This window comes from Harmonia axyridis, chromosome 3, assembly GCF_914767665.1.
Source record: "Harmonia axyridis chromosome 3, icHarAxyr1.1, whole genome shotgun sequence".
In the NCBI taxonomy this organism is placed as follows: domain Eukaryota; kingdom Metazoa; phylum Arthropoda; class Insecta; order Coleoptera; family Coccinellidae; genus Harmonia; species Harmonia axyridis.
Genome location: NC_059503.1, coordinates 21,335,788 through 21,360,446, shown reverse-complemented (window position 1 = coordinate 21,360,446; position 24,659 = coordinate 21,335,788). Strand labels below are relative to the sequence as shown.

Below are 24,659 nucleotides of genomic sequence, written 5' to 3'. Positions count from 1 at the left end.
ATGATGGGTTAGTCTATTCGGTTTGTTTCAATTCGATCTTCCGAAATTCTGGTAACCTGAAAGGTGTTACTAGGTTACTAAGTACTACAAAAAAAATTTACAAAAAAACAATTTTATTGAGCCATAATGTGAACAGAAATCTTATCTTCAAAGGTTATACATAACTGACCACACTCAATGAATGATTGAACACCCTGTATCTCGCTTATGGTTTGGAAACAAGGTAAGTATGTCATAAGGCAAAAAAATTCGCCTGGTTATACTTATATATGTTTGTCCAGTATATGATCAAATACCCTGTATCCTGTATATCATCCATATCCATATTCATATTCATAAAGGATTGAAGAACTTCGTTTTTCACAACGGAACTATATGACATTTCGTTTTCTGACATATCTATAGGGAAATCTCGAGCAATTGTTACAATTAATTCAATTTCACTCGAATTCAAATAAAAAAATTCACTATAAAAATATATAATTTCAGTCAACATAATCATTCTTCTGAGGCCGCTATTAAGAATTTGGTAATTGAACTTGAGTCGACAGGCTCGATATATAATGTGCCAACACCATCACGTGTTTTGGATTCGAAATTCATTTACTGAAAATGACATATGTCCCCTCTATCTCTGATTATTACTCTGAAGTTATAATTTATTTCACGAATATAATTATATATATTTCGAAATATAACGGAAAGTTACTATAGATCTTTAACCGAAAAGGACGTGCGTTGGAGATATCCCTGATTTTTCTCAAAATGGTGCGTGATATACACCAGAAAGCCATACGCCTTTCATGTGAAAATCTACAATTTTACCTTGGTAACTTGAAAACTTTTGAATCCATTTTCATCTTTATTGAAATCTATGGCTTCATGAGTTTTGGAGTTATTGCATAATGAGCTAATGAAAAAGACAACATAATTGATAGCTTTTCTATCAAACAGCAATAAGTTTATATACATCCTGTTGATTATACTGACAGATGGAATAACCTAATTATTATATGAACAGATTCATTGCTGAACCATAACTGCTGTATATAAAGATGAACATTAACAAATTACTAAACGAGCCGTTTCATGATTGTCCAAATAATATTTCTTTTGACTCTCGAATAGTTCCACTAGTTTCTTTTCAAAAAGTTGATGCAAATCATCGATCTGTTCTTTAGTTGGATTTTCTGTTTTCTGGACATCTATGGGTTCGCCAACTGAAAATAAAATCGCAGTTTAAGAAGTTATTCGAATTCAAAGTTTAATAGAACGAAAAGCATCCAATATGTAAACTAGATCAGATCAGATGACATATTTTAGCAGAAATTAATTTTTAGAATTAGATCAATGAATTTTCAATCAGAATTGGTGATTTGCAATATCTAGCTTCATGGATCAATGCAATATCGTACATCTTGATCTCTCTATGAAATAGGTACCTAAATACTTTATGAAATGATAATTTATTATTAAAATTAAGGTCTTAAATTTTTTTTATCCCGAATCATTCAAGCTTCTATAGAATACTGGAATCTCAGAGCTTGTGAGTAAAATATATTTTGTATTTCATTAAACAATTCCAGTTAGTTGTTTGGTTCATCATGCAGATCTATCCTGCCCTTTATATTCGAAAACATTTTCAGATGGAAGCCGCTTTAGCGGAAACCCTGTATTCACATCAGTCAAAAAATATAGCCTGATGATGAAGCCACAGTGTGACGAGACAATTGTCGGAGACAAGAAAATATTTGTGGGAATTACTTTGTTTTATTTCATTTTTGATGAATTTCCGTCAAGTAAGGACAAAATGTAATAAATATTTCCAAAAAGGAGATACTGAAAAGAAAAATTGTATTAAAAAATACGTCAATCGTTACGTCTATTCAACTATTACATTATTCAGCTGTTTTATTGAAAGTTTATAAAGTTTAATCAACTTGTTTTTTATTCAACTTAATATTTGAAGAATAAATAAGAATACATACAGGGTGGCCATTTGAAAACGAAACAGACGAGATTACAGACGAAATAAAGTTTTTCGATAGAAATGCTCGGACAGGTCGATTTCTGTTTCGAGGAGGACAACTTAAGATATAGGTTACGGACGCATAGCGCTTCAACCTTCGCTACTACAACCCTCACCCCCAAATTTTGAATAGGGAAGATGGGGTGAGTGATACCTCATTTGAAAGGTATTTTTATACTGATTTCAGCACAGTAATTGTTTTTTCATTTTATGCATTAGTTCTCGAAATATTCTTAACTAAGTATTTGAAAATGAAGTGGTGTTTTCATGGCACTTGTAGTGTTTTGTGAAAAATCGACATTTTGAGCTTCAAAACAACCATGACTGTGGCTTCCTTCCCAACTAACTAACGCATGAATATTTCGAGAACTAATGCATAAAATTAAAAAACAATTACTGTACTGAAATCAGTATAAAAATACCTTTAAATTGAGGTATCACTCACCCCATCTTCCCTATTCAAAAATTGGGGGTGGGGGTTGTAGCAGCAAGGGTTGAAGCGCTATGCGTCCGTAACCTACATCTTAAGTTGTTCCCCTCGAAACAGATATCGACCTGTCCGAGCATTTCTATCGAAAAACTTTATTTCGTCTGTAATCTCGTCTGTTTCGTTTTCAAATGGCCACCCTGTATAACGTTTTCAATGTATAGAATCGCAAAATGTATCTACTCACCAACAACATTGATCGGACGTCTATAAGGTACAATTCCAAATGAATATTGAAAAAAACCTCTTCCTTTGCAGAGGACAAATGCAACACCTGTCAATTCCTTCAACTTTCGTTGTAGTTTTCTTATGATTGAGCCTTCTTCGAATTCATATTGCCCATATACCTCGTTTTCACCAAAACTATATACAGGAACCAGAGGACATCCATTCCTCAGAGCTACCTTAATGAAACCTTTCCTATTCTTCAAGACAATACTGTGTACTCCAGGATTGCAGTGGAAAGCTTCTTCTGCTCCCCCAACGATCAAAACAGAAATGTTTCCTCCGCCAGGTTTTCCCATTTTTTGATCCAAGCATTCCTTAGAGGTAGGAACGAGACCTAGCATAATTGCTAATTCTCTGAATATTGGAATATAAAAGTTTATTGTTAAAGTATGAGTGTAAATAGAGTGAAACGGAAAATATTTACGGGTGCCTTCAGTATTAGTTGTAAGACTCAATAGGGGTCCAAAACCTAAAAATCCATGAGGAAAACAGCAGAAGAGATAATTCCGTTTCGAGTCGAGTTCGTTGACAAAAATTCTATTCAACTTTATAGGAAAATAATCTCTTGAGTATTTGAACCAACTGCAGTTTCTGTACCATTTAGATGTTCTGTCTGAACTTCTGTCAGTGTCGATGAAGAAACTCCAAACCAGGTAAATGATGCAGAGCCACCACAGTTTCGAATAAAAGATCAGGTAGTACAATACACTAGGCATTACAAAAATAAAGAAGGCATATACGTATATGATAGCAGCAATGGCCAATGTTTGCAATCTCCTCTTTAAGGGAAGTTGTAAAGGAGCCCATTCAATGTTGAAGAGTTTCATCTGGAAGAAGTAATAGCAGTCACTTGTCAATGATCTGTTCTGTTTAAGATCTGTTCAATATACAAATACTATTAGAGTAAGAGCCTGTGTACCCTAGACTTATGTATAAAAGCTGACAATTGCTGTACCCCAATAGAGTCAGGTTGGAATGGCCAATAAAAATTATAGATCATTTTATCTTTGATTGGTAGCGGGTCATAAACAAAAAAGTTAAAAATTGAAGTGATAAATATTTATAAATAAAAGGTAACAAGGTAATCAACTAGCCTTTCAGGCTCGTGCCACAAACTTCCACACTCGCGAGAAAAGTTGGATTTTCCCCACTTGTTGCACAATATATATACTATATAAGTTGTTCAATTTCCGATATATGTCTCGCATACTTCGCATACCTATACTTGACCTTTGATTTTGTGAATCTGTCCTGAAATGACGTTCTCATTCAGTGCAGGGGGTTTTCAATATGAAAAGTGTCTATCGATTAACTCTTCTGCTAATTTTCCAATTGCAATATGTTAATTTCTGCTTATGGCTTGAATTAACCCTAAATTTTTTCAACATGGGGCTGTCTGGTTTCTAGCCAAATGTCTGTCATTTGGCAGAGCATCTTTTGGTAATTATTCCAATACCATAAAAATTTCAGATTTAATTCTTATTTATGACGTAATATGATTAAAATTTGATACCCACACCTTGATCACCAGCTACCTGCTAAAGCCATGATGTTCTGAATTTTTCATTGACCATTTATACCTTACCTAATTAGGGATATTGAGTGTGAAAGCTTTCAGCTTTTACACTATGACGTTAGTCAGGTGTCCACGGCCTCTTAAACTATTATACTATCTTAAAAATTGTAATGATTCTCTTGCATTTCTTCCATCCTAACATATGTATGATAATGAAAAAAAAGCAAAATAATAGATCTGAAGGACTCGCTGAAAATAATTATCGATATAACATAATTATGGAACATACATTTAAGTCAATTAAGATCATTCATAAAACTCTCTTGAAGTCTATGTCGCTTCAGCTTTATTTAGTATTCAACTGCCAATTTTGACCTTATATCAATAAAACGTAGGTACTTAGGTACTCTATTCGATTTGATCCACTGATGTGGCTAAAGCCTTTAAATGACGGCTTACACTGGAATATCATCATATCTTTTAAGAACACGACATAATTTTGAAAAATCGGATATCATAATTACTTTTGAGCTATAAAAATATTTCACCCATCAAAAACCCTTTTTTTAACTCACTTTCTAGCCACCCAACCCTGCATTGAATATCTTCTGTGTTTAGGTATATACCTACAATAAAATTCTTCAGACTTATTCATAAAGCACGCTCCTTCTAACTGAGTTATTATTATGACTAAATAATATAATTGAATTAAACTCTTTAATTCTGAAATAAATGAACATATTGGCACTAAAGTCACTCACCATATCACAAAAATAATTCAAACATTCAAACAATTAATCTAATTTATCGTATATAGGTATTAAATCGAATATTCAAGAGAATTGACTATAAAATAGAAAAAAGTCTCACCTCATATATCAATTTTAAGCACCGTTATTTATTATTTTTGCTTAATTATAAGTCTCATCATTTGAATTATGACCAAACGTAAAAAAAATTCAATGGACGACATGAGAATAAGAATTATTAATTAATTTTGAGTCAAGGTTTAATGATTTTAAGAATCTAAAATTCTCACAATGTATAACATTATGACAAAGTATGTATATGGCGAATGTAGGTAGAGTTATTTGTATAATTACTCAGTCCTATAACAGATATATAGTAAATAGTTCAGGTACCTACAGCAAAATATGATTAGATATTTTTATCATCAAATAAAAATAATTTTCAGAACCTAACAGTAAATTTCGAAATTGATTAGTTGAATAATTTTCGAAATGTACTCATAAAATGATGGGTTAGTCTATTGGGATTTGCAGGGCCGGCGCAAGTAATTTTGGCGCCTGAAGCAAAGCGTCCCTACTGAAAAAGCATCAATAACAAAAAAAAGCACCTGCTCCAATGATAACACTGAACTTTCTTTTTCCGATGAAGAATCTTCCAATCGTGCATAAAAAGAAACTAGTGAGACATTGTTCCTCTGAAAACATTTAGCATTCATCAGCAACTAGTTTGGAATACAAAATCGTAGGAATTTTCCATTTGTTGAATGTAAAAGCATCGGCTTCAAAATGATTTGAAAGCGAAGTGTTGTTTTTCGTTTTGGTGAAATACATAATGAATCCCATTTTCAATTAGGATAATAGGGAATTCTGTTTTTATTGGTTGGGCAGTCATAGATTATTCATTATACAGGCAGCTTAGTAAAGGCGGAATAACACAGCGGAGCGGAACAACCTTATGTTGTTTTTATGAATCAAGGTCGACCAGCAAAGTGGGCCGAATTGCCGACCCTCAAATAGAATAGATGCGCCTGAAACGGTCGCTTCACTATTTCACTCCTAACATCGACTCTGTAGATTTGTCAATTCGGTCATTAGAAATTCTGGTCACGTGAAAGTTGTTACTAGGTTGTGTTCTCTAGATTCAATTAATCTTTCAGCTCTACAATTCTGATTGATGTGCATCTGTGTTATAAACCTTTCCTTCAGCTCTAGGATTTTTCTTGGTTATTTATTTCTTATCATTGTGGAAAATGTTTCAAGGAGGGAAATACTTTTTTAATATCAGTTTTCCGTTGGAATAGGTATTTCATTTATTTTTATGGAGCTGCCATCAACCAACAACAGACTCCTTACTGAAATCAAATCTAACAAAAGTATGATCACCTCCGGGATAAAAAAAAACGTTGATTTCGTATCTATCTGTCGGTCTGTGTACGTTCAAACCATAAGCAAAGCATAAAAAATAATTATCATCAATTAATCAGTATTATTAATTATGCTTATGCTTTGCGTTAATGTAGAATATCATGTATTTTACCGATTTAAAAAAAACTGATATGGGTATTCGTGTTTGGTAAAAAATGACAACGAGCTTAAAACGAGGATTCCTATATATGAAATTATAATAATTCATTTTGTCTTATGTAACAGTCAATAAAGTAGGTACTCAACTCCTCAAAAAAATAGTAATTTTGTGTTTAGATCTTCATGATTATAAAAAATCCCAAAAATATCAATTAATTGCTTCAGGGTTCAGTTTTTGAAAATTTGCATACTGTGCTAATAAAAACATATGAAAATGACCATTGATATCAGCCAAAACCTGTTGGTACTATCTGGTAAGCTTCTCTTCTTCAAATTGAGGAATCAAACAAGAATAAGTTAATGTAAGTACGTCCTACTGCTAAATGCTAATTGTACCTACTAGAATCAACTAATTATATGAACAGTTTCTTTAATTTCTTAATCATAACTGTTATAAATAAATATGAATATTAACAAATTTCTAAACGTGACGTTTCATGATTTTTCAAATAATATTTCTTTTGACTCTCGAATAGTTCCACTAGTTTATTTTCAAAAAGTTGATGCAAATCATCGATCTGTTCTTTAGTTGGATCTTCGGTTTTCTGGACATCTATTGGTTCGCCAACTGAAAATATAAATCGTAGTTGAATTAAAATAATTGAAAAAATTTTCTTGAATTCAACTTATATAATATTCAGATGAATATTTGGATTTCAGATGGCATATTTTATACAATAATATAATAAGTTTTTTGAATTCGATCACTAAATTTACAATCAAAACTGGTACTTTCTATTAATAACTTACGAGGATCAATGAAGTAAGTACATCTGGATCATAGTTACCTAAATAGTCAGACCGTTAGAAATGACAATAATTCATTATGATAAGGGAAAAGTGTTCCCACCTTAAGGTCTTATTGTTAACGATGAGAAAAATGGTTGGTTGAATAAGATTAGGTATGTTGAATGTTTTTTATCCCGATTCCCGACTATTCTAAAGCCCAGTTTCACCAAATGCTTTAATCTTGACTTGGCTCTTAAGTGAGGCCTTAGATCACGATTAATGTAATGTAGCGTTTCACCACACTCCAAAGCGCCATTTAATCGACCAATCGCGATTTAGCACTAATCGGCCATTTTTGGAGGATTATAACCTTTCAAGTTGAGATTAATAATTATTTATCAGTATGGAACTCTTGTCTATGTAATTATTTTTCCGGAAATTTCTAATTTTTGGGTCAATATTATCAAAGTATATGTATAGGCTCAATATTTCCCATTTAAAATACATGTAAACTTTGTTTTTGTGTTTTATGAAATTTATTGCAAAGAATAATTTATTGATATGTTTGATTGAAATATTATTTAAGAAGCAGTTAAACTTGTTAATAAAAATAAATAAGTTAATAAAATTACTTATATAGTTTTTTTCCCAGAATGTGTGGTTTTGTGAAATGGGATAATTTCTTTTTAACTTCTGCAAGTTTCCGACATTTCGAAGTACATCACTCGACATTTTCGGCAAAAATTAACTTTGTTTTTTGTTTACAAGATGACAAATGATTTGAAATGTTATGAGTTATGAATGAATGACACCTGACACCTAGCGCCAATGGTGGTCATCACTGCTAATACGATACAGAACACTATATAACTTTTTGTTCACAACGTTGCCAAATGGTTTGACTATTTAATCGCGATTTGGTTAATCGCGATCATCTTCGGACGGGTTGATGCATGGTGAAACAGAAAACACTGTTAAGCCTGCTTTAGTAACAAGCGGAGTTTAATCAATCTGGGATCAAGTGCTGTTTGGTGAAACTGGGCCTAAGATCAATCAATCAATCAATCAATGTTATTTATTTTACCAAATTTAGTACAATAATTTTCAAGAAATACTGTCAATTAAACCTTCTGTAAGAATCCTTGAATTTCAGAGCTTGTGGCTGAAATATATTCTGTGTTTCATTAAACAATTTCAGGTAGGTATATACTTGTTTAGTTATAATTTGAAGAATGTTTTTCCCGTATCAATGCAGATTTATTATTTTTATATTCGAAAACATTTTCCTAATCGAAGCCTTCGTTTGTTTCAACATATCTAAAAAAATGCTTTGTATGCTATCATGCCAAAAAAGTAGGTATATGGAATAGTTCAATGAAACACAAAATAAATATTTTGTGATTCAAACCAACCAAATTGTACTGCATCCGTACAGAATGTACCTTTGTACAAGTTATTCATGATATACCCCGTTCCTGTATATCTATATACAATAATAAAAGAAGACCTCTGGATATTATGTGAGGGCATCACGTTCAAACGACAGCACCAAATTGAAAAATTTTTTGTTGTAATTATCACTGTCATGAGAAGGTTTATTAAATGAAATATTCTGGAAAAATCGTGCGGAAAAGATAATAATAGCTTTCATTTTTTCTCCGACCGAGCGAACAATCCTAGAGTATAATTTGACACTACAAAGAATGTATTATGGGTTGCCTGACAAAACGTGCGAAGATGGGGCGGGCAAGAGTATAATTTGATACTTCGGAGGGTGTATTTTGGGTTGCCTGACAGAACGTGCGCAGCCGGGAGGCCGGCTAGTATATTATACAATTTATATAATCAATCTCATATAAAAAGTAATTTTTGAAATGTTATATTTTCATGAAATGTCGGTTTTCATGACCAGTTTTTTGAGACATTCCGGGCTTTGTTAACGAATGTCGAAATACAACCTGCTTACCTACAACACTATTTATGAGAAAGTATTAGAAAAACTCACCAACTATAGTTACAGAATTTCTCTGCGGAAGAATGCCAAAAGAATATTGAAATATTCCTCGACCTTTGAGAAAAATAATGGCAAAACCAGTCATCTTCTTTACCCAATTTCGAAATCGGTCAAACCATAGGTTGTTTTCGATATCCCATTGTGAATATAGATCAGTCTCACCAAAACAATACACTGGCACTAGTGGCGATCCATTTTGCAGGGCCAACCTGATGAAACCTTTCCTTTTCTTGAACACTAGTTTGTTGAGTCCAGGTTTACAATAGTAAGCTTCAGCCGCACCACCAACTGCAATACCTGAAACATTTCCTCCTTCTGGTCTCTGCAAGATGTAATTTATGGATTTTGAAGTCACTGATAGACCTCCCAGCCACAATACGACCTCTCGTAAAAATGGTAGCTCGAAGAGAACAGATATCGTATGGGCATATGGTGTATGATGTGGAAAAAGATCGTTAAATCCTGTAGAATTTGTCGCTAAAGATATGAAAGCTCCTGTTGCCAACATCCCATGAGGGAAATAGCAGAAAACGTAGTTGCGTTTAGGATCTAATTCACCCCATGGAAGTTGCACCATTTTCATTGGGAAGTAATCTCTTGCGTGAGACCAGAGCCACCAATTTCTAACCCACTCCCATCTTCTGCCACCTCTTTCAGGAGTTTCTCTATCAATAGTTTGGTACCAAGCAATATAAATAATGAATAGCCACCATAACTTAGTATAAAACACTATGTATAAGGATACAATTGGAACAATTATAAAACTAATCACTTGTATTGTAAGGATAAGCAGTACACCCAATGTTTGAAGTCTCCTTTCGATGGGTATGCTGAGGGGAGCAAATTCAATATTTAGTGGAAACATCCCTAAAATTTTAGTTGACGTGGGTAATATACTCCGAAAATTATAATAAAGAAATAAAGACTTATAAATGAATTTCCGTTCACGTACGAATTAAATATAGGAAAGATTAATGCATTCAAAGTTATCATTCACTCACTACGATAAAGATAACAGAATCAAAAATAGGTTAACTTTCAATAGAACTGAGGATCCTCATGATAATCTCCGAATCTCAGAATGAATTATCTTCAACGTGTTCATTTGATAACTAAAAGTTGCGAAACGTTTACGAGAACCGGCAAATATGAATATAAATAAAATAATGGAATTTCTTTTGCTCTTAAAATTCTCAATATCTTCAGTAGGTAGGTACTGGAATTTATCACAAAATAATAAATTGATACTTGGGATTGATGTTGAGAAAATTATAAAAACAATTGAGCAATCTCATGAGTTCGTAAAAATACACTTGCTATGTTGATATTTCATTTCAGTTCAGTTTTTTAAATCCTGTGATTCACAAATCGGTATTATTACTGCCAGGAATAAAAGAATTTCAAAACCTCCTTTAATACTATACTTCCAAAATTTTATTAATCACAGATAACCTTTCGTATATACATATATTTCCTTTCAGATCAATCAATAAATCCAAAGGTATTATCAAAACTCTAATTTCATCATCAATTGAAAGTATCTTCAATAATTAGGTACCTCTCGATAGAGTTATCTCATAATAGATAATTCCTTACACAAAAGTTACTTGAAAATCGCTGAGGACCATCAAACTATTTCCAAATGAACATTTTCATGATTTTTCAAATAATTTTTTTTTTGTGTTTCAAAAAGTTCAGTAAGCTTCGTGATGAATTCCTGATGTAGTTTATCAATATCCTCTTGAGTTGGGTTCTCGGTTTTTTTCACCTCAATTGGTTGTCCAACTGCAAACATTTAACTAAATCAATAAAAATTAATTTCATCAAAATTTTTTTCGTCAAATATATAGGGTGTTCCATCTTTGACGGACGCTTTATGACAATTAAGCACTGAAATTTTCCAATTTTTTCAACATAGTAGGTACCTTGAGGCTCCTTTAGGTCTAATTGTTCGGAAATACACAGGATGTACCAAAAAAGGTGTAAATAACTAAACATATGTCTTTCTCATGGAACACCTTATTCTTCATTGAATTTTCTGATTGCATGAAATAAATGAACCCAAGATTGTTCGAAATTTCATTGGTTTGAGATATTTCGATTATTAAAATTATTATTATAAATTGGATGGTCTTTGTAAGAGTCTAACAACTTGGAAATGAATAAATTCAAGAATTTGACCAAAATACTAGAATACTAGAAGAACGGAGGTTAGTCGTCTATGAATTATTATTCATATATTTTTCTCGGTTTGTACAAATGAGCACTGATTTGGATAAAACAATTTCTATACGTTATTGAAGCGTGTATTTTTGCACATTTGAATAAATAGAAAGTATTGCCATAATGAAAATTTCAATTTTTTCTTTTGTAATTTTTGAGCGGCCCTGCGGACCTAGCGCCCGTAGCAAATGCCACCTTTCCACGCCCTAGATACGGCCCTGCGAAATATAATGTTATGCGCGGTAGAAGAACCAGAAAAAATTCAAGAAGAATGTCTGAAAAGAATACCCAATTTATGTGTAATAACAGATTCGATGATCGTATTAAGATTTAGCATGAAGATATGAAATCATCAGAACTATTAAAAATTTGAACAAATAGAAACAACAGATCTGACTGACAGCAAATTTTGCAATAACAATTTCATTTCAGCCGTGCAAAAGTTCCAACAACACTAACTAGGTGTCATGAGTATGTGTAAATAATCACTCGAATTTCAGGAGGTTTGTTTCATCAGAACTTACTTAGATAAAAGAAGACTTGAAACAACTCACCTACAACAGATATTTCTTTCCTCCTAGGTAGAATACCAAAGGTATACTGGAATATTCCCCTTCCAACCGGTATTATCGGAACAAATCCAAAATACTTCTTCACCGTGAACTGGAGTTTCTTAAATAAGGAACCATCTTCAAATTGAACTTGTGACATAATATCAGTTTCACCAAAGGACATAACAGGAACTAACGGTGATCCATTTCTTAGCGACAGCTTAACGAAACCTTTGCGGTTCCTGAGGAACAATTTATATTGATGTGGTTTCGTAAAAGAAGCTTCTTGTGCGCCACCAATTATGAGGGCAGTTAAATTTCCACCGTCCGGTTGTCCAAGAAGATAGTCCAGAGACTGTGCTGAGGCCGACACTACTCCTAAGCTCAGTATCAATTCTCTCAATAGAGGAAAGAAGAAATTAGACCTCAAAGTGTGCATATAAATTTTATGGTTAGGGAACTTTTTGGAAAAGTCGTTGGCTTCTGTAACTATCGAAATGAATGCTCCTGTTGCCATCATCCCATGAGGGAAACAACACAGCAGATAATTCCGTTTTGGATCCAATTCTCCCCAAGGTAGCTTCACCAAATGTATGGGAAAGTAAGCAGCTATGTATTTCCACCATGTCCAGTTTTTTACCCATCCTACCGGTCTACCCCCTCTCTCACAACTATTCAAATCAAACAATATCCAAGAGAGGTATCCCAAATACACCCAACGTAAGTACGTGGTGTATAAAAGTGAATAAACTGAGAACAGTATTGAAAAGCTAGCACCAAGACACAACACTAGGACGTAAGCAATTATAGCTACAGTTTGAAGACGCCGCTCCAAAGGTATGTGAAGAGGAGCAAACTTGATTCTCATCTGAAACAAACAATAATTTTCAGTAGTTTTCTTCATCAGTTTTTTTAAATTAGCAGTTACAATAGTCCCATGAGGAGAAGATTGTTGACAAGAAATCAATTAATAATACCTGCATTTCCACAATTCCAGTAGCATTCACATAAAATACTAGTATCAAACCGCACAAATGAAGTGTGCTCTCTACTATACACTTCGAAATCTTCTGCGCTCAACGACCAGAAAAAATATCAGAAATAGTTTTTTTCCAATACATATTCGAATAGCTCTCATTAGTGTCACTTATAAATTCTCTTTCAAGTAAGTAGAAATACATATTTTGGAAGAAATTATTGGACATAAATAAGAACTTGTATTTGTACAAACTAACCTTGACGGACTCAAATTGTGTTTTATTGGTGTTTCCGGGCAAAGTTTACTAACTGGATTCACTATAAGCTATTTTTAAGTATCAAATCTTGATTTCAATATTATTTATTCGATAAAATTTGTCATTTGTCTTCTTCCTATCTAAATAATGCGACCACTAACTTTCACTTCAGACGAAGACTAGTGAAATGGAATAGTTCATTACTCCCATATCAATTCGTCTTCTATCTATGTTTTAGTTCGCAAAATTGCAAAATTGCTACAAATCCAAGGACAAAATACAGTGAACAGTCGTTCATTCTCGAATTGATCAAAATTGTGCATCAAAATATTGATATCTCTCATATTATTCCTCTCATATTCAACTCAATACATAAAATATTCAGGAAATTCAAATATTCGATAGTTTCAACCCGTGATCTTACGGTGCAAATTCTTAACGCCAATCTCAAACGATTGAAAATTAGGACAGAAGAAGTGATTTCTGGGCGCTCTTCCTGGGCATATTGCATCCTTAAGGACTACAGAACTTTATATAGTTATTATTATACTGGGTGAGTCAATAGTGCTTGATCGGTCGATAACTCCTATAAATGTTGGCCTAGGAGAATGATTCAAATTTCGACGGAATCGAATCGTGCATAAGCTTAAATTATTTTTGGCTCTACAGGCTGATCCCAAATTGATGAAACACGATACCACCCCGTTTTTTTTTAATGGGAATGCAAATTTTTATATCATACTTTATATAATCTCCATGAAATTCTGATTTCGAAATAACCCGCTTGTCATCCTTTAACTGTGGTACTTTTTGACGTAAGCCACTTTTCTCGAAAAATTGTATGGTTTTAATGGTTTAAATTGAATATCATATCTTGAAAACCGTTCGAAATAAATGTCCAATTCATTTTTACTTGAATTCCCAAAAAGTTGTCAAGTCTTCCGTCAATTTTCGGATCACTCTACAGGTGGTCCGGAAGACACAGCAATTCTTTAAAAATGACCTTTAAAAAATGTCAATAAGTTCATTTTTTCAAATGGCACGCCCTGAATATTTTTTGCCTAGTGAGTTTTTGTCTGAACATGTTGTGCCTAAAATTAATAATTTCAAAAATGCTCCGCATCTCATGTTTTGTTATGGGGCTGACAGTAGGTATACTTTTCACGCATACTTGTTCAAAGGGATTAGATTACTCAACTCTTTTTAATATCTACTGATAATATTAATTAAAGATAAACCAAATCAAAGAAATCCGCCAAACTATTTGGAAACATTAATTTCAACAACATCAAATAGAGACCACTTGAATAAACAGGAACATAGTCCGAATTTGAAATTACTGCATATTTTATCTGAAAGAGTCTCAACTCAGCAGATCATATTGCTCATATGATCTGCTCAGAAGTCTGCAAACTCCTTCCAAATCGAATTGCACCTCAGCATTATTATTCAGAAATCTGGATGAGGTTAATATGTACAAATCGGGATTCGGGAAAGTCAGAAGCTGGTTTCTTCATGCGCCAATTGAAAACCATAGAGCTGTATGCACTCACGTGGTCTCCAATTGGAGCATAAAATGAGCGGGCGCTCAAAATTTCCTTACTTTACGTCAGTGTTTTTAAACCTACATTGAAAGTTTCAAGTTTATTAGTCTCTCCGTTCAAGAGTTATCGGGTTTACGGCCAGATATATAATGGTTTTGACCACGGGTTCGTCATCAATGGGTCAAACCATATCGTTTAAGACCACTCTCGGCGCAAAATTCAAAAAAATGGGGAAAGTTTCTAGATATCTAGATACAGACATCTACAGAAATTGTGACGAAAAGATAGAACGATCTGTTCAGGGAACAAACGCTCAAAAATGTTCAGACACTTCAACTTTACATTAGTTTAAAATCAACTACATACATATGTTTCAGTTTGTCGTATATCAGAGAGGAGCAGTATTTATCTAACTATATGCAACCAATCATGCAAGGTACCTAAGTAATACATAATGTTTATGCATGATTCATTCATTACCAGTTAATCACATCAAAATATGTCAATAATTCACTTACTTTTTATATTGTTGGCAGTAGCAGATGAAACAATAAAATTTCAATTTCTGATCGTCTTAACATAATTTATCTCATTCATGAACTGTCTCACCAATGAACGTCAGGTTGTTGGTGTAATATTTTATCGCATGTTTCAATTTCCTGTCACAAAGAAACTTATCAGATATTTATCTCCCAACTTGAAAATGCCTTGATGAGTAACGACTACAACGCAGCAGTATCCAGAAAATGATTCATTTACTCTAAACTGAGCTCTGAACCAATGGAACTTCTGATTATTCCAAGTTCACGAGGTGAATAATATCGTGTATACAATGACTTTCGATATTCATGGAGCATTCTCCAAAATTTCAATTTCATATATTTTTGTCAAACACAATTCATTAAGTGTACGAACTTTTTTGTGTTGTTTTAATTAGGTGACAGGTATTTTTACTAGGAATATATTTTTAACCAGCAGTCTATACCTTACGTCATTTTGGTTAAAACAAGGAATTCCCAAATTAGGTATCATCATCATAAATGGTCAGCTAATTTTATATTCATCTTGTCTGCAAGGTGGCAGGAAAATTTCAACTATTTTAGATATTAAGTTTCTTGTCGAGTGTCAATATGCAGGAGTGACGAAAATGGAATAATCCAAGTATGAGGCTCTTTAATTTTCATAATTTTTTCAATAATATTATATCAAAATCTGTCTCAAATAATACAGATAGTTACTTCTCAAATAATTGAGTTATTGAGCCATTTTCAGAGTAAAAAGCTTAAGCCTTTCAACAATAGCTATCAAACTATAGGTTCTAGAATAATTAGTTTTTTCGAAATGAATTTTGATTTCAGAACCTGCAGGAAGTGATATCAGATTTGTAGGTATGTAATTCCATGCAAACCACTCTCATAAGATGAATAAATCGAAATTTGAGACAACTGGACTTTGGAATTCACCTAAAATCTGCCTATAGGGACAAGAATTGTTATTTCTTTCGAAATAAAAGTAGTTTTGGTACCTACTTGAGAAACACCTGCAGCATTTATCTCGAGAACTTGTTGACATGTCATGCTGCTTAAAATAAGATATTGATAAGATATGCCGTTAGATATATTTAAAAATTTAATCTTTACTTGTATTCATAATGAGAATTCACTTACAACCTAGTTATGTATTTTATGTAATTATTCATTAATAATCCTGAGTTAGCAAAATTAGTGGAAAATAATTTGTACGAGAACGCTGTATAGAATGAATGTATAAAAATTTAATGGAATATGTTAACCATTTACCTACTCAAATTAACACTGATCAATATTATTTTTGTTTTAGAAAATCAATATCTCATTGAGAATTACAAAAATGTATTCATAATTATACAAAAACATAAATCCTATTGAAATCATCAGAATCGTCAGAAATAATACGTAAACAGTATTAACATATTTCTAAATGTGCCGATTCGTGATCTTTCAAATAGAATCTCTTCTGACTCTCAAATAGCTCCACTAGTTTCTTCTCAAAAAGTTTATGCAAATTGTCGATCTGTTCTTGGGTTGGATTTTCGGTTTTCTGGACATCTATTGGTTCTCCCACTGAAAGTTGAAAAAGAAATCGAATTAAATTCTGAATGTATCTTAAGATTGAGATTTCAGCCGGTTGGCCAGAATTTAACCAGAACTGCTATCATTTCGAAATTTCTTTCTAATATCCTACGAAAATCCTTTCCCAGGAGTTTATATATCATGACAAATCTGACAACTTCCTTCTTAAGTACCTTGCCTATCATATTCTGAAGATTTAGAAGATGTACGCTAGTTCTGGACATTTGAACAGCAAAATATATACTGCTCCTCAAATGTTAGGGAACACTGAATTTTTCGAACAACACATATAACTCATAAAATATTCTGAAATGTGTATATGTAACTAAGTACATAAAAACACATAGGCAATTTTTGTCATTTTTTCTTATTTCACTAGGTATGCTACTTGAAACAATGATTTCAAAAGAGTAAATATTGTATATCAAATTTTCAAGTTCCCTAGCTTTTAAAGAGCAGTAGGTATATAATATATACAGGGTGTTCCAAATTAAGTCACGAGTTCGCATCCCAGCGCACTTTTTCTTTTTACTGTCTTATTTTGCTATTAGTAACAAAATAAGGTCATTCGTAAAATTACAAAAAATGGTTGTTTGGACAATCATGTGGTTTTATTTGCCAAAACAAATACATTTTTTGTACTAGTGAAAGAAATAAATATTTCAAAATAAGTCGCTCATTTTCCACCTTAGGAAGAAAGGTTATATTAGCTTTGTTGTTGAGAATGTTATTACGAATCGAAATACATGAAAAAATATAGGGTGTTACATTGAGAAAAATATCATTTTATGAAATATTATGATAACGCGACTGTCAATTTTTTTTTTCGGCATCGAGAAGACCACTCAAAATGCTACCAGTTTGCCCATTTAACCGAAATCGTAGCATCAATAATAACGGAGTTGGCAATGGTGCCGACTCAATTTGGAACAACCTGTATTGTCCTATGTGACAGATTCAGCAAATTTCATATAATGACAATATGAAATGGTACAGAAGGTACTTTTACTGACAGTGACCCGTCAGTAATACTTAAAATTTGAAAAAAAATCAGTTTTTTACTTATAAATCTAGTATTATAACATTGTTTTAATTTTCAGTTATTGAAGTAATAATAATGTAATGTTTCGAATTAGTTAAGTCCTTCTTGCCAAAAATTATCCAACATAGCCTCCTTGAAGAATAAAAGAGAATGAGAAGGAATTCAAATTTTCAGTGTGAATTTCCCGTTAAGATAGGCATATTCTCCTGAATTTATAATTCACTTTCATTATTGGAATTCGGTATAAAAATTATAGAACTGCTGATTTTATAATATGAAGAATAGATTTGAGTTCAATAAAAGAAAATAGTCAATAATCAAAATATGTAAAAATAATTCCACTCACCAACAATCGTCAACGGTTTGCGTCTTGGTATGATAGCAAGCAAACCCTTTCTTCCAATAGGGAAAATCAATGAAAATCCTAATTTTGTTCTTATAATCTCCCTAAACTTGTGGAAATATGAATCTGTCGCCACTTCCACCTGAGTATATAATTCGTTTTCACCGAAACAATAGACAGGAACAAGAGGAGCACCTTGCATTATAGCTATCTTGATGAAGCCCTTTCTTTTCTTGTAAATAATCTTATGAACTCCAGGTTTGCAAAAGTATGCTTCTTGAGCGCCCCCAACTACCAAAGTAGATATGTAGCCTCCGCCTTCCTTACTCAGAATGTTGACGAGGGCTTCTTTTGACGCATCCAGACCTCCAACACAGAGGCCAAGTTCCCTCAAAAAAGGAACTTTGAAGAATAAATTCAAAGTATGAAGATATCGTTCATGACGAGGAAAATATTTTCCAAATTCCGTTGCATTTGTTGCTATTGTTAAAAACGAGCTGGCAGATAACATACCATGAGGAAAATAGCAAAAAAGATAATTTCGTCTTGGATCTAATTTGCCCCAAGGAAGCTTAACCACCTTCAGTGGATAATAGTCAGTAGCATAATCCCACCATGACCATGACCTAACCCATTCGGATCTTCTTTCACCGGTTACACACGATTTCTTATCAACTGTTGAATACCAAGCAACATACATCAAACAAAACCACCAGTATTTTGTGTATAGGATTAGGTACAAAGTTAAAGGAGCCAACAACAAGAAACCGGGTACTTGAAGTATTACCATAGCTATAACAGCCAGAAGTTGTAGCATTCGCTGGCACTTGCTATCTTTAGGAGTTGTAGATTCCATCTGAAATTCAATAAATGGAGTTAATAATTTAAAAGCATGCAGTATATCACGTATGGTTCCATGGGCGCCCGCAGAAATTTTTCTCAGGGGGGGCAAAAAAAAAATTATTGAAAAACGATAAGGCGTCCATGATTGTCATTGAAAACCGGAAAATTGTTGAGAATCCATTACTTTCCTTTTTTCCATGCCCTTTGGATTGAGAAAGTAATATTGAGTGTGTTGTGCTGAAAAATGAGGCAATCAAAATCTCAGGGGGGGCCACGGCCCCCCCTGGCCCTCCCCTGCGGGCGCCCATGTATGGTTCCATTAAATGGTGAATTGTTCTTTAAATTTCGAACTGAAATCACTGTCATACAGTGGTTTTATTTTCTTTCAGCACAAAAATATTTTCCATGTTCTCGCATATTTCAGCATCATCTGTCATTGCATTTTTTTACAGTGCTTCATAAAACCATTGGTAACATTGGTCAAGCAACTTTTCAATCCCAGAAATAGAACATATTAAAGGGTGTTTTTTTAGAGCTACAGAACTTTAAATTGCAATAAAACAACGATGGATTATTCGATTGACATGAATTTTATTTATCCGCAAGATAATCTTGTGGCATTACATTTTAAATATGATTTCTGGCATATGACCGCCACGGCTGGCTCGGATGTAGTCCAATCTGGACGTCCAATTTTCGATGACTTTTTCCAACATTTGTGGCCGTATATCGGCAATAACACGGCGAATGTTGTCTTCAAAATGGTCAAGGGTTTGTGGCTTATCCGCATAGACCAATGACTTTACATAGCCCCACAGAAAGTAGTCTAGCGGTGTTAAATCACAAGATCTTGGAGGCCAATTCACAGGTCCAAAACGTGAAATTAGGCGGTCACCAAACGTGTCTTTCAATAAATCGATTGTGGCACGAGCTGTGTGACATGTTGCACCGTTTTGTTGGAACCACAGCTCCTAGACATCATGGTTGTTCAATTCAGGAATGAAAAAGTTAGTAATCATGGCTCTTTACCGATCACTATTGACTGTAACGATCTTTCCATCATCGTTTTTGAAGAAATGATTCCACCAGCCCATAAAGGGCACCTAACAGTCAGTTTTTCTGGATGTAACGGTCTTTCGACATACACTTGAGGATTAGCTTCACTCCAAATGCGGCAGTTTTGTTTGTTGACGTAGCCAGTCGACCAGAAGTGCGCTTCATCGCTAAACAAAAAATGGAAGTAGTGCGCGATACGGATTCCGCACAGAACCATTATTTTCGAAATAAAATTGCACTATTTGCAAGCGTTGTTCAGGCGTGAGTCTATTCTTAATGAATTGCCAAACCAAACTGAGAAGAAATCATTTGACAGCTGTTAAATCGGTCGCCATCTTGAACAGTAAAACCAACTTAAATTTATATACCTCGAAAAAAAACACCCGTTAGTTCTTATGAGAACCTAGCGATTAGATATATTGAGTTGCGGCAACTAAAAAATTCCAACATGCTCTATTCACCAGAGAACTTGATTGTTGCCTGCAAAAATAATACACACATTTTCATTCCTGTCTCCGTAGACTGGCGATTTAAAGTCTCAGTTCGTCAGTTGCAGTCTCGTCCTCCCTGAATCATGCCAATTACTAGACATCGAAATGTTTATTGAAGCAATTAAATCACAACCAGCGAATTATGATAAAAAATTTAAAAAACATGCTAATAAAAATCTAATAAAGAAGTTGTGGTGCGAATTGTGTATAGGGTGTCCCATATTCGTTGTCTGGTGAGAGGATCTCAGAACCTCTTCGAACTATAGAAAAATTGAGTGGCACTTTTCAGGCTCGATTTTTGAGAGAATTCATTCGGTGAAGACCACAACCTCATAAATTCATATTTTCAATCTATACGAAAAAATTGGAAAATGGCTTGAAATGAAAGGTTCTTATAACTTATTTATTACAGGCGATATAAACTTGAAACGAAAACATTCTTCATGCACTTTTTGCGATAGAATCCATTGGTGTAACCATTTGTTTTCAATGGAAATCAGTTATATTTTAAACTTATATTTCTTTAAATGTGAACCATAACAATAACCATAACACTCTGACAATGAGGAAATATTAAAAAAATTTAACGGTGTTAAATCCTGAGATCTTGGTGTCCACCGAATATTTTAATTATCAAAATATAATTATATCAAAGATAGGTAATCCTGACTGTCAATGCTTCCATTTTTTATAGATGTTATAAAATATTTAATCTTTACTAACCTTTGGAACAATCAAATACGAAAAGGTAAAAATATTTCTCACTTTTTCGAATATTCACTCAAAAAATTGACTAGATAAGAACTGACGGTTAAACAACTAAAATAATCTGGATACTTTCTCTGTTATCAAATTCTAATTATACAACAATTCAAATAAACTATACTCACAGAAATACAACTTTCATGGTTAATTAAATACAGTTTTAGTCACGAATGAAACAATTCTCATTAGTTCAAAAGTTCCTCGGAAATTTGTTGGTTAATTAGAATTGAATACAATTGAACCTACATCAATAAAACGTTAAAAAAAATCTAAATTATTGCTTGTTTAGGCTGTGTAGCCTTCATTCGAACTGAAATTTCCACATCCCAATGATTATCAAGTAGCTATCCGTAATACGTGAGTTAATTTTTCACAACCTCATTTGAAAAATGAGTTTTGGTTCGTTTTTAATGATCTACCATACGGTAATCACTAGGGGAATAATAGTAAAATCTACTGCTGTACATCAAACACGCACGTCACTCAGTAAAAGTCCCCGGCGCACAGATTGCAACACCAGTACCATACCACTTTTTTTTCTCGTTAGTTTCAAAAGATATGCGTCAAAATTTCGGAATATAAAGTTTGGTCTGGATCGAGAAATTGAAGGTTAAGTGACGATACAATTGTTGTTGTTTGAAAAATGGACGGAAATGAATGTCGTGTATCAAAGTATTGATCTCCTTGTCACCAATCATGATCAAAATGAACATCTTAGAATCATATTTTCGGAAAAATTAAAAAATCATATATTAATTTTTTTGCATTATGCAGAGTTGACCTCTTTTAAGGCAGAAAATTTGATCTCTGTCTAATTTATGGTGAAACACCCTGTATAAGAAAAACTTTCGGCATTGAAATGATCTAATTTGGATAAAATCGATTTTTTCATTGAAATTTACTAATTTTTTGAAAGAAATATTCTGCATCTTCTGCCGTGTACTTTTAACCCCACGAAAATTCTGTTCTTCAGTCTTCTGGTATATATCTTAATTCCTGCATCTTGAAAATCATTCGACCGAGAAAGATATTCTGTGGTTAAACCAAAATCCGTAATTTATCCACATTAAATTATTCTCTTTACTCACAGAAGGGTTATTTGTTGATAAACAAATGAAATTAAAATGGCAATTGAATTCGTTACTTTGATTTTCTACTAATTCTTGAAGGGTTAATAAGAAATCAAAGCAAAACAGAGTGTGTCCCCAAAGCTTACAAAATGGTTTAATCCATATTTATCTTAAATTTTTATGTGAATGAAAATATAAGGATAAATATATAGTTAATAACTTTTTGAAATTTGCTATGTTTCAAGATTACAAGCCCAAGTCTGATTGGCACAAAAATTTTGTCATAATTTCGTGTGAAATCACATCGATTAGGCTATTACGCCCCTGTTTAAGCTTACCTTCGCATTATGTAATAACACGACGTTTTCAATGTTTGATGCAAGCACAGAATCGATTAATGTCTGGTGTTCTGGTGAACAAGGAATTTTATATAGATAATCTGAATAAGGTTGCTCCAGAAAAATGAGATCACTATTTTTCAAAAAACGTACTGAGGAATGGAGTCGTCAATAACACACTAAATATATCAATGGATTCTTTGTAGTTTGTTTTGTACCACACTTATTACTACTTGATGAATTCACATTCCAACAGAAACCGTTCGTTCACGGTATGAAAAGAACTTATCAGCAAGCTAACCGTTAAATTATTATCACCCTTTAAGAAGACGGCATTATTTTACATGTTTTAATCAGGTTTGTAGTGAGAACTGATAATAAATAAACACTGAACTAGATATTGCATTTCTGTAGAATGTTGATCCTCTTATGATTGAAGTCAGAGCCGTAATAGTGATCTTTATAATGAATGATTGTAAAATCGTAGTGGCCTTTGAAATATTTTGAGTTTACTTATCGCGGGTTTCGCAATTGGAAAGATATAGTTCACCAATTTTTAATTAAGAATGATAATACACAAGATATCTCAAGAATCTTTATCGCACAGGAAAGAATAATAAGGACGATACCTATTTAATTTGAGTCCTCGAACAAGATGTCGGCCAGTATTTAATGCGAATAGGTTATTGCCCTTACCTTGCATTTATATCTTGAAATGTCTTGTATATGCAAAAGAAAACGAGAAAAACTAGGCAAAACTATCCAGTAACCATGAGTACTAGACCAAAAATTCACAGATTCTTTTAGTGTCTAAGCACCGAACTCACAAATTTGAATGCTCTCCTCTATATCAGAGCATTAAGTTATTCAATCACTTATCTTCTGTGAAATCACCGGACTTACGCAAATTCAAACTTGAATATAAGGAATTTTTGTTGAAAAAATTTTATTATTCAGTTGGGAAATATTATGTTGATATTTTGTCTTAGATTTTATATGTGTATATATTTTTTTTCATGTTGACTTATCCTATATACCTTTTGTATGGTGTCTTAAAGGAAGAATAAACTTATTATTATTACAATGATCAATTTTGATATTGAGATGATTTTTATGAAGACCATATATATATCTTCAAATTTCAAATTGTATTCATTTTGTGTAGCTAATTTTAATTTCGCTCTCCTTCAAAGTACAAAGGTCGTTTTCTATAACAGCTCAGCTTAAGGGCGGACACAGGGAGACGCGCCTCCCTCTTGAGCGATGATGCATGTTGAGAAATGGAAAAAATACTTCCTTTTTTCATGTGAATTTGATACAATGCGCACATCTCATATCAAACGTATGTATTTTATCATTACAATTATTAAATAGGTAATTAAATTAATAATACACATCCTCCTCTTGGAAAATGATTCTTCTTCTTCTTCCGGTCCCATATACAACTTGTACGTTGGAGTCAATGTCCCATCTCTTCAATTAATGTCTGCCAAAGTTAGCATGTTGTTCTCCGTCATTCGGAATAACGTCTCTGCATCCTGCACTCCACACCAATCTCTAATATTTCGCAGCCAAGAGTGTTGTTTTCTTCTGGGGCCTCTCCTTCCCTCTATTTTACCCTGGATAATAAGTTTAGGGATAGAGTAACGGTCTCCTCGTAGGATATGTCCCAACTAAGACACCTTTTTCTGCCTTACGATGTTCAGCAGTT

At 33.2% G+C, this 24,659-nt stretch overlaps 4 protein-coding genes across 11 annotated transcripts; all 4 read right to left on the bottom strand.

Annotated features, from left to right (window-relative positions):
- Positions 1 to 94: 94 nt before the first annotated feature.
- On the bottom strand, positions 95 to 6,365 carry LOC123676527 (2-acylglycerol O-acyltransferase 1-like). Its single transcript, XM_045612455.1, has 3 exons — positions 5,022 to 6,365; positions 2,704 to 3,571; positions 95 to 1,220 (listed from the first exon to the last, which is right to left on the bottom strand). Exons 1-3 carry the CDS (start codon positions 5,022 to 5,024, stop codon positions 1,063 to 1,065), a joined length of 1,029 nt encoding a protein of 342 aa, XP_045468411.1. The 5' UTR covers positions 5,025 to 6,365; the 3' UTR covers positions 95 to 1,062.
- A 583-nt stretch (positions 6,366 to 6,948) lies between these two features.
- Positions 6,949 to 10,590, bottom strand: LOC123676525 (2-acylglycerol O-acyltransferase 2-like). Its single transcript, XM_045612451.1, has 2 exons — positions 9,328 to 10,590; positions 6,949 to 7,161 (listed from the first exon to the last, which is right to left on the bottom strand). Exons 1-2 carry the CDS (start codon positions 10,199 to 10,201, stop codon positions 7,004 to 7,006), a joined length of 1,032 nt encoding a protein of 343 aa, XP_045468407.1. The 5' UTR covers positions 10,202 to 10,590; the 3' UTR covers positions 6,949 to 7,003.
- Positions 10,591 to 10,743: 153 nt separating this feature from the next.
- On the bottom strand, positions 10,744 to 15,644 carry LOC123676526 (2-acylglycerol O-acyltransferase 1-like). 3 transcript variants are annotated; one of them, XM_045612453.1, is made up of 3 exons: positions 15,408 to 15,644; positions 12,114 to 12,978; positions 10,744 to 11,121 (listed from the first exon to the last, which is right to left on the bottom strand). In XM_045612453.1, the coding sequence occupies exons 2-3, from the start codon at positions 12,976 to 12,978 to the stop codon at positions 10,964 to 10,966; spliced, it is 1,023 nt and encodes a 340-aa protein (XP_045468409.1). In that variant the 5' UTR covers positions 15,408 to 15,644; the 3' UTR covers positions 10,744 to 10,963. The 3 variants fall into 3 exon arrangements, with proteins under 3 accessions (XP_045468409.1, XP_045468410.1, XP_045468408.1); XM_045612454.1 differs by lacking the exon at positions 15,408 to 15,644 and adding an exon at positions 13,346 to 13,512; XM_045612452.1 differs by lacking the exon at positions 15,408 to 15,644 and adding an exon at positions 13,088 to 13,234.
- A 999-nt stretch (positions 15,645 to 16,643) lies between these two features.
- On the bottom strand, positions 16,644 to 23,787 carry LOC123676528 (2-acylglycerol O-acyltransferase 2-like). 6 transcript variants are annotated; one of them, XM_045612460.1, is made up of 3 exons: positions 23,645 to 23,787; positions 18,389 to 19,241; positions 16,644 to 16,991 (listed from the first exon to the last, which is right to left on the bottom strand). In XM_045612460.1, the coding sequence occupies exons 2-3, from the start codon at positions 19,239 to 19,241 to the stop codon at positions 16,834 to 16,836; spliced, it is 1,011 nt and encodes a 336-aa protein (XP_045468416.1). In that variant the 5' UTR covers positions 23,645 to 23,787; the 3' UTR covers positions 16,644 to 16,833. The 6 variants fall into 6 exon arrangements, with proteins under 6 accessions (XP_045468416.1, XP_045468415.1, XP_045468413.1 ...); XM_045612459.1 differs by lacking the exon at positions 23,645 to 23,787 and adding an exon at positions 23,102 to 23,364; XM_045612457.1 differs by lacking the exon at positions 23,645 to 23,787 and adding an exon at positions 22,949 to 23,362.
- Positions 23,788 to 24,659: the final 872 nt, after the last annotated feature.

Bases quoted from the DNA above. Each gene is read 5' to 3' on its own strand.
- LOC123676527 (XM_045612455.1), bottom strand. The intron at 1,221-2,703 runs GTGAGTAGATAC...TTTTATTTTCAG, and splicing joins ACGTCCGATCAATGTTGTTG to TTGGCGAACCCATAGATGTC.
- LOC123676525 (XM_045612451.1), bottom strand. From the start codon at position 10,201: ATGTTTCCACTAAATATTGAATTTGCTCCCCTCAGCATACCCATCGAA. The intron at 7,162-9,327 runs GTGAGTTTTTCT...TTATATTTTCAG, and splicing joins AAATTCTGTAACTATAGTTG to TTGGCGAACCAATAGATGTC.
- LOC123676526 (XM_045612452.1), bottom strand. The intron at 11,122-12,113 runs GTGAGTTGTTTC...AAATGTTTGCAG, and splicing joins GAAAGAAATATCTGTTGTAG to TTGGACAACCAATTGAGGTG.
- LOC123676528 (XM_045612460.1), bottom strand. From the start codon at position 19,241: ATGGAATCTACAACTCCTAAAGATAGCAAGTGCCAGCGAATGCTACAA. The intron at 16,992-18,388 runs GTGAGTGGAATT...TTCAACTTTCAG, and splicing joins CAAACCGTTGACGATTGTTG to TGGGAGAACCAATAGATGTC.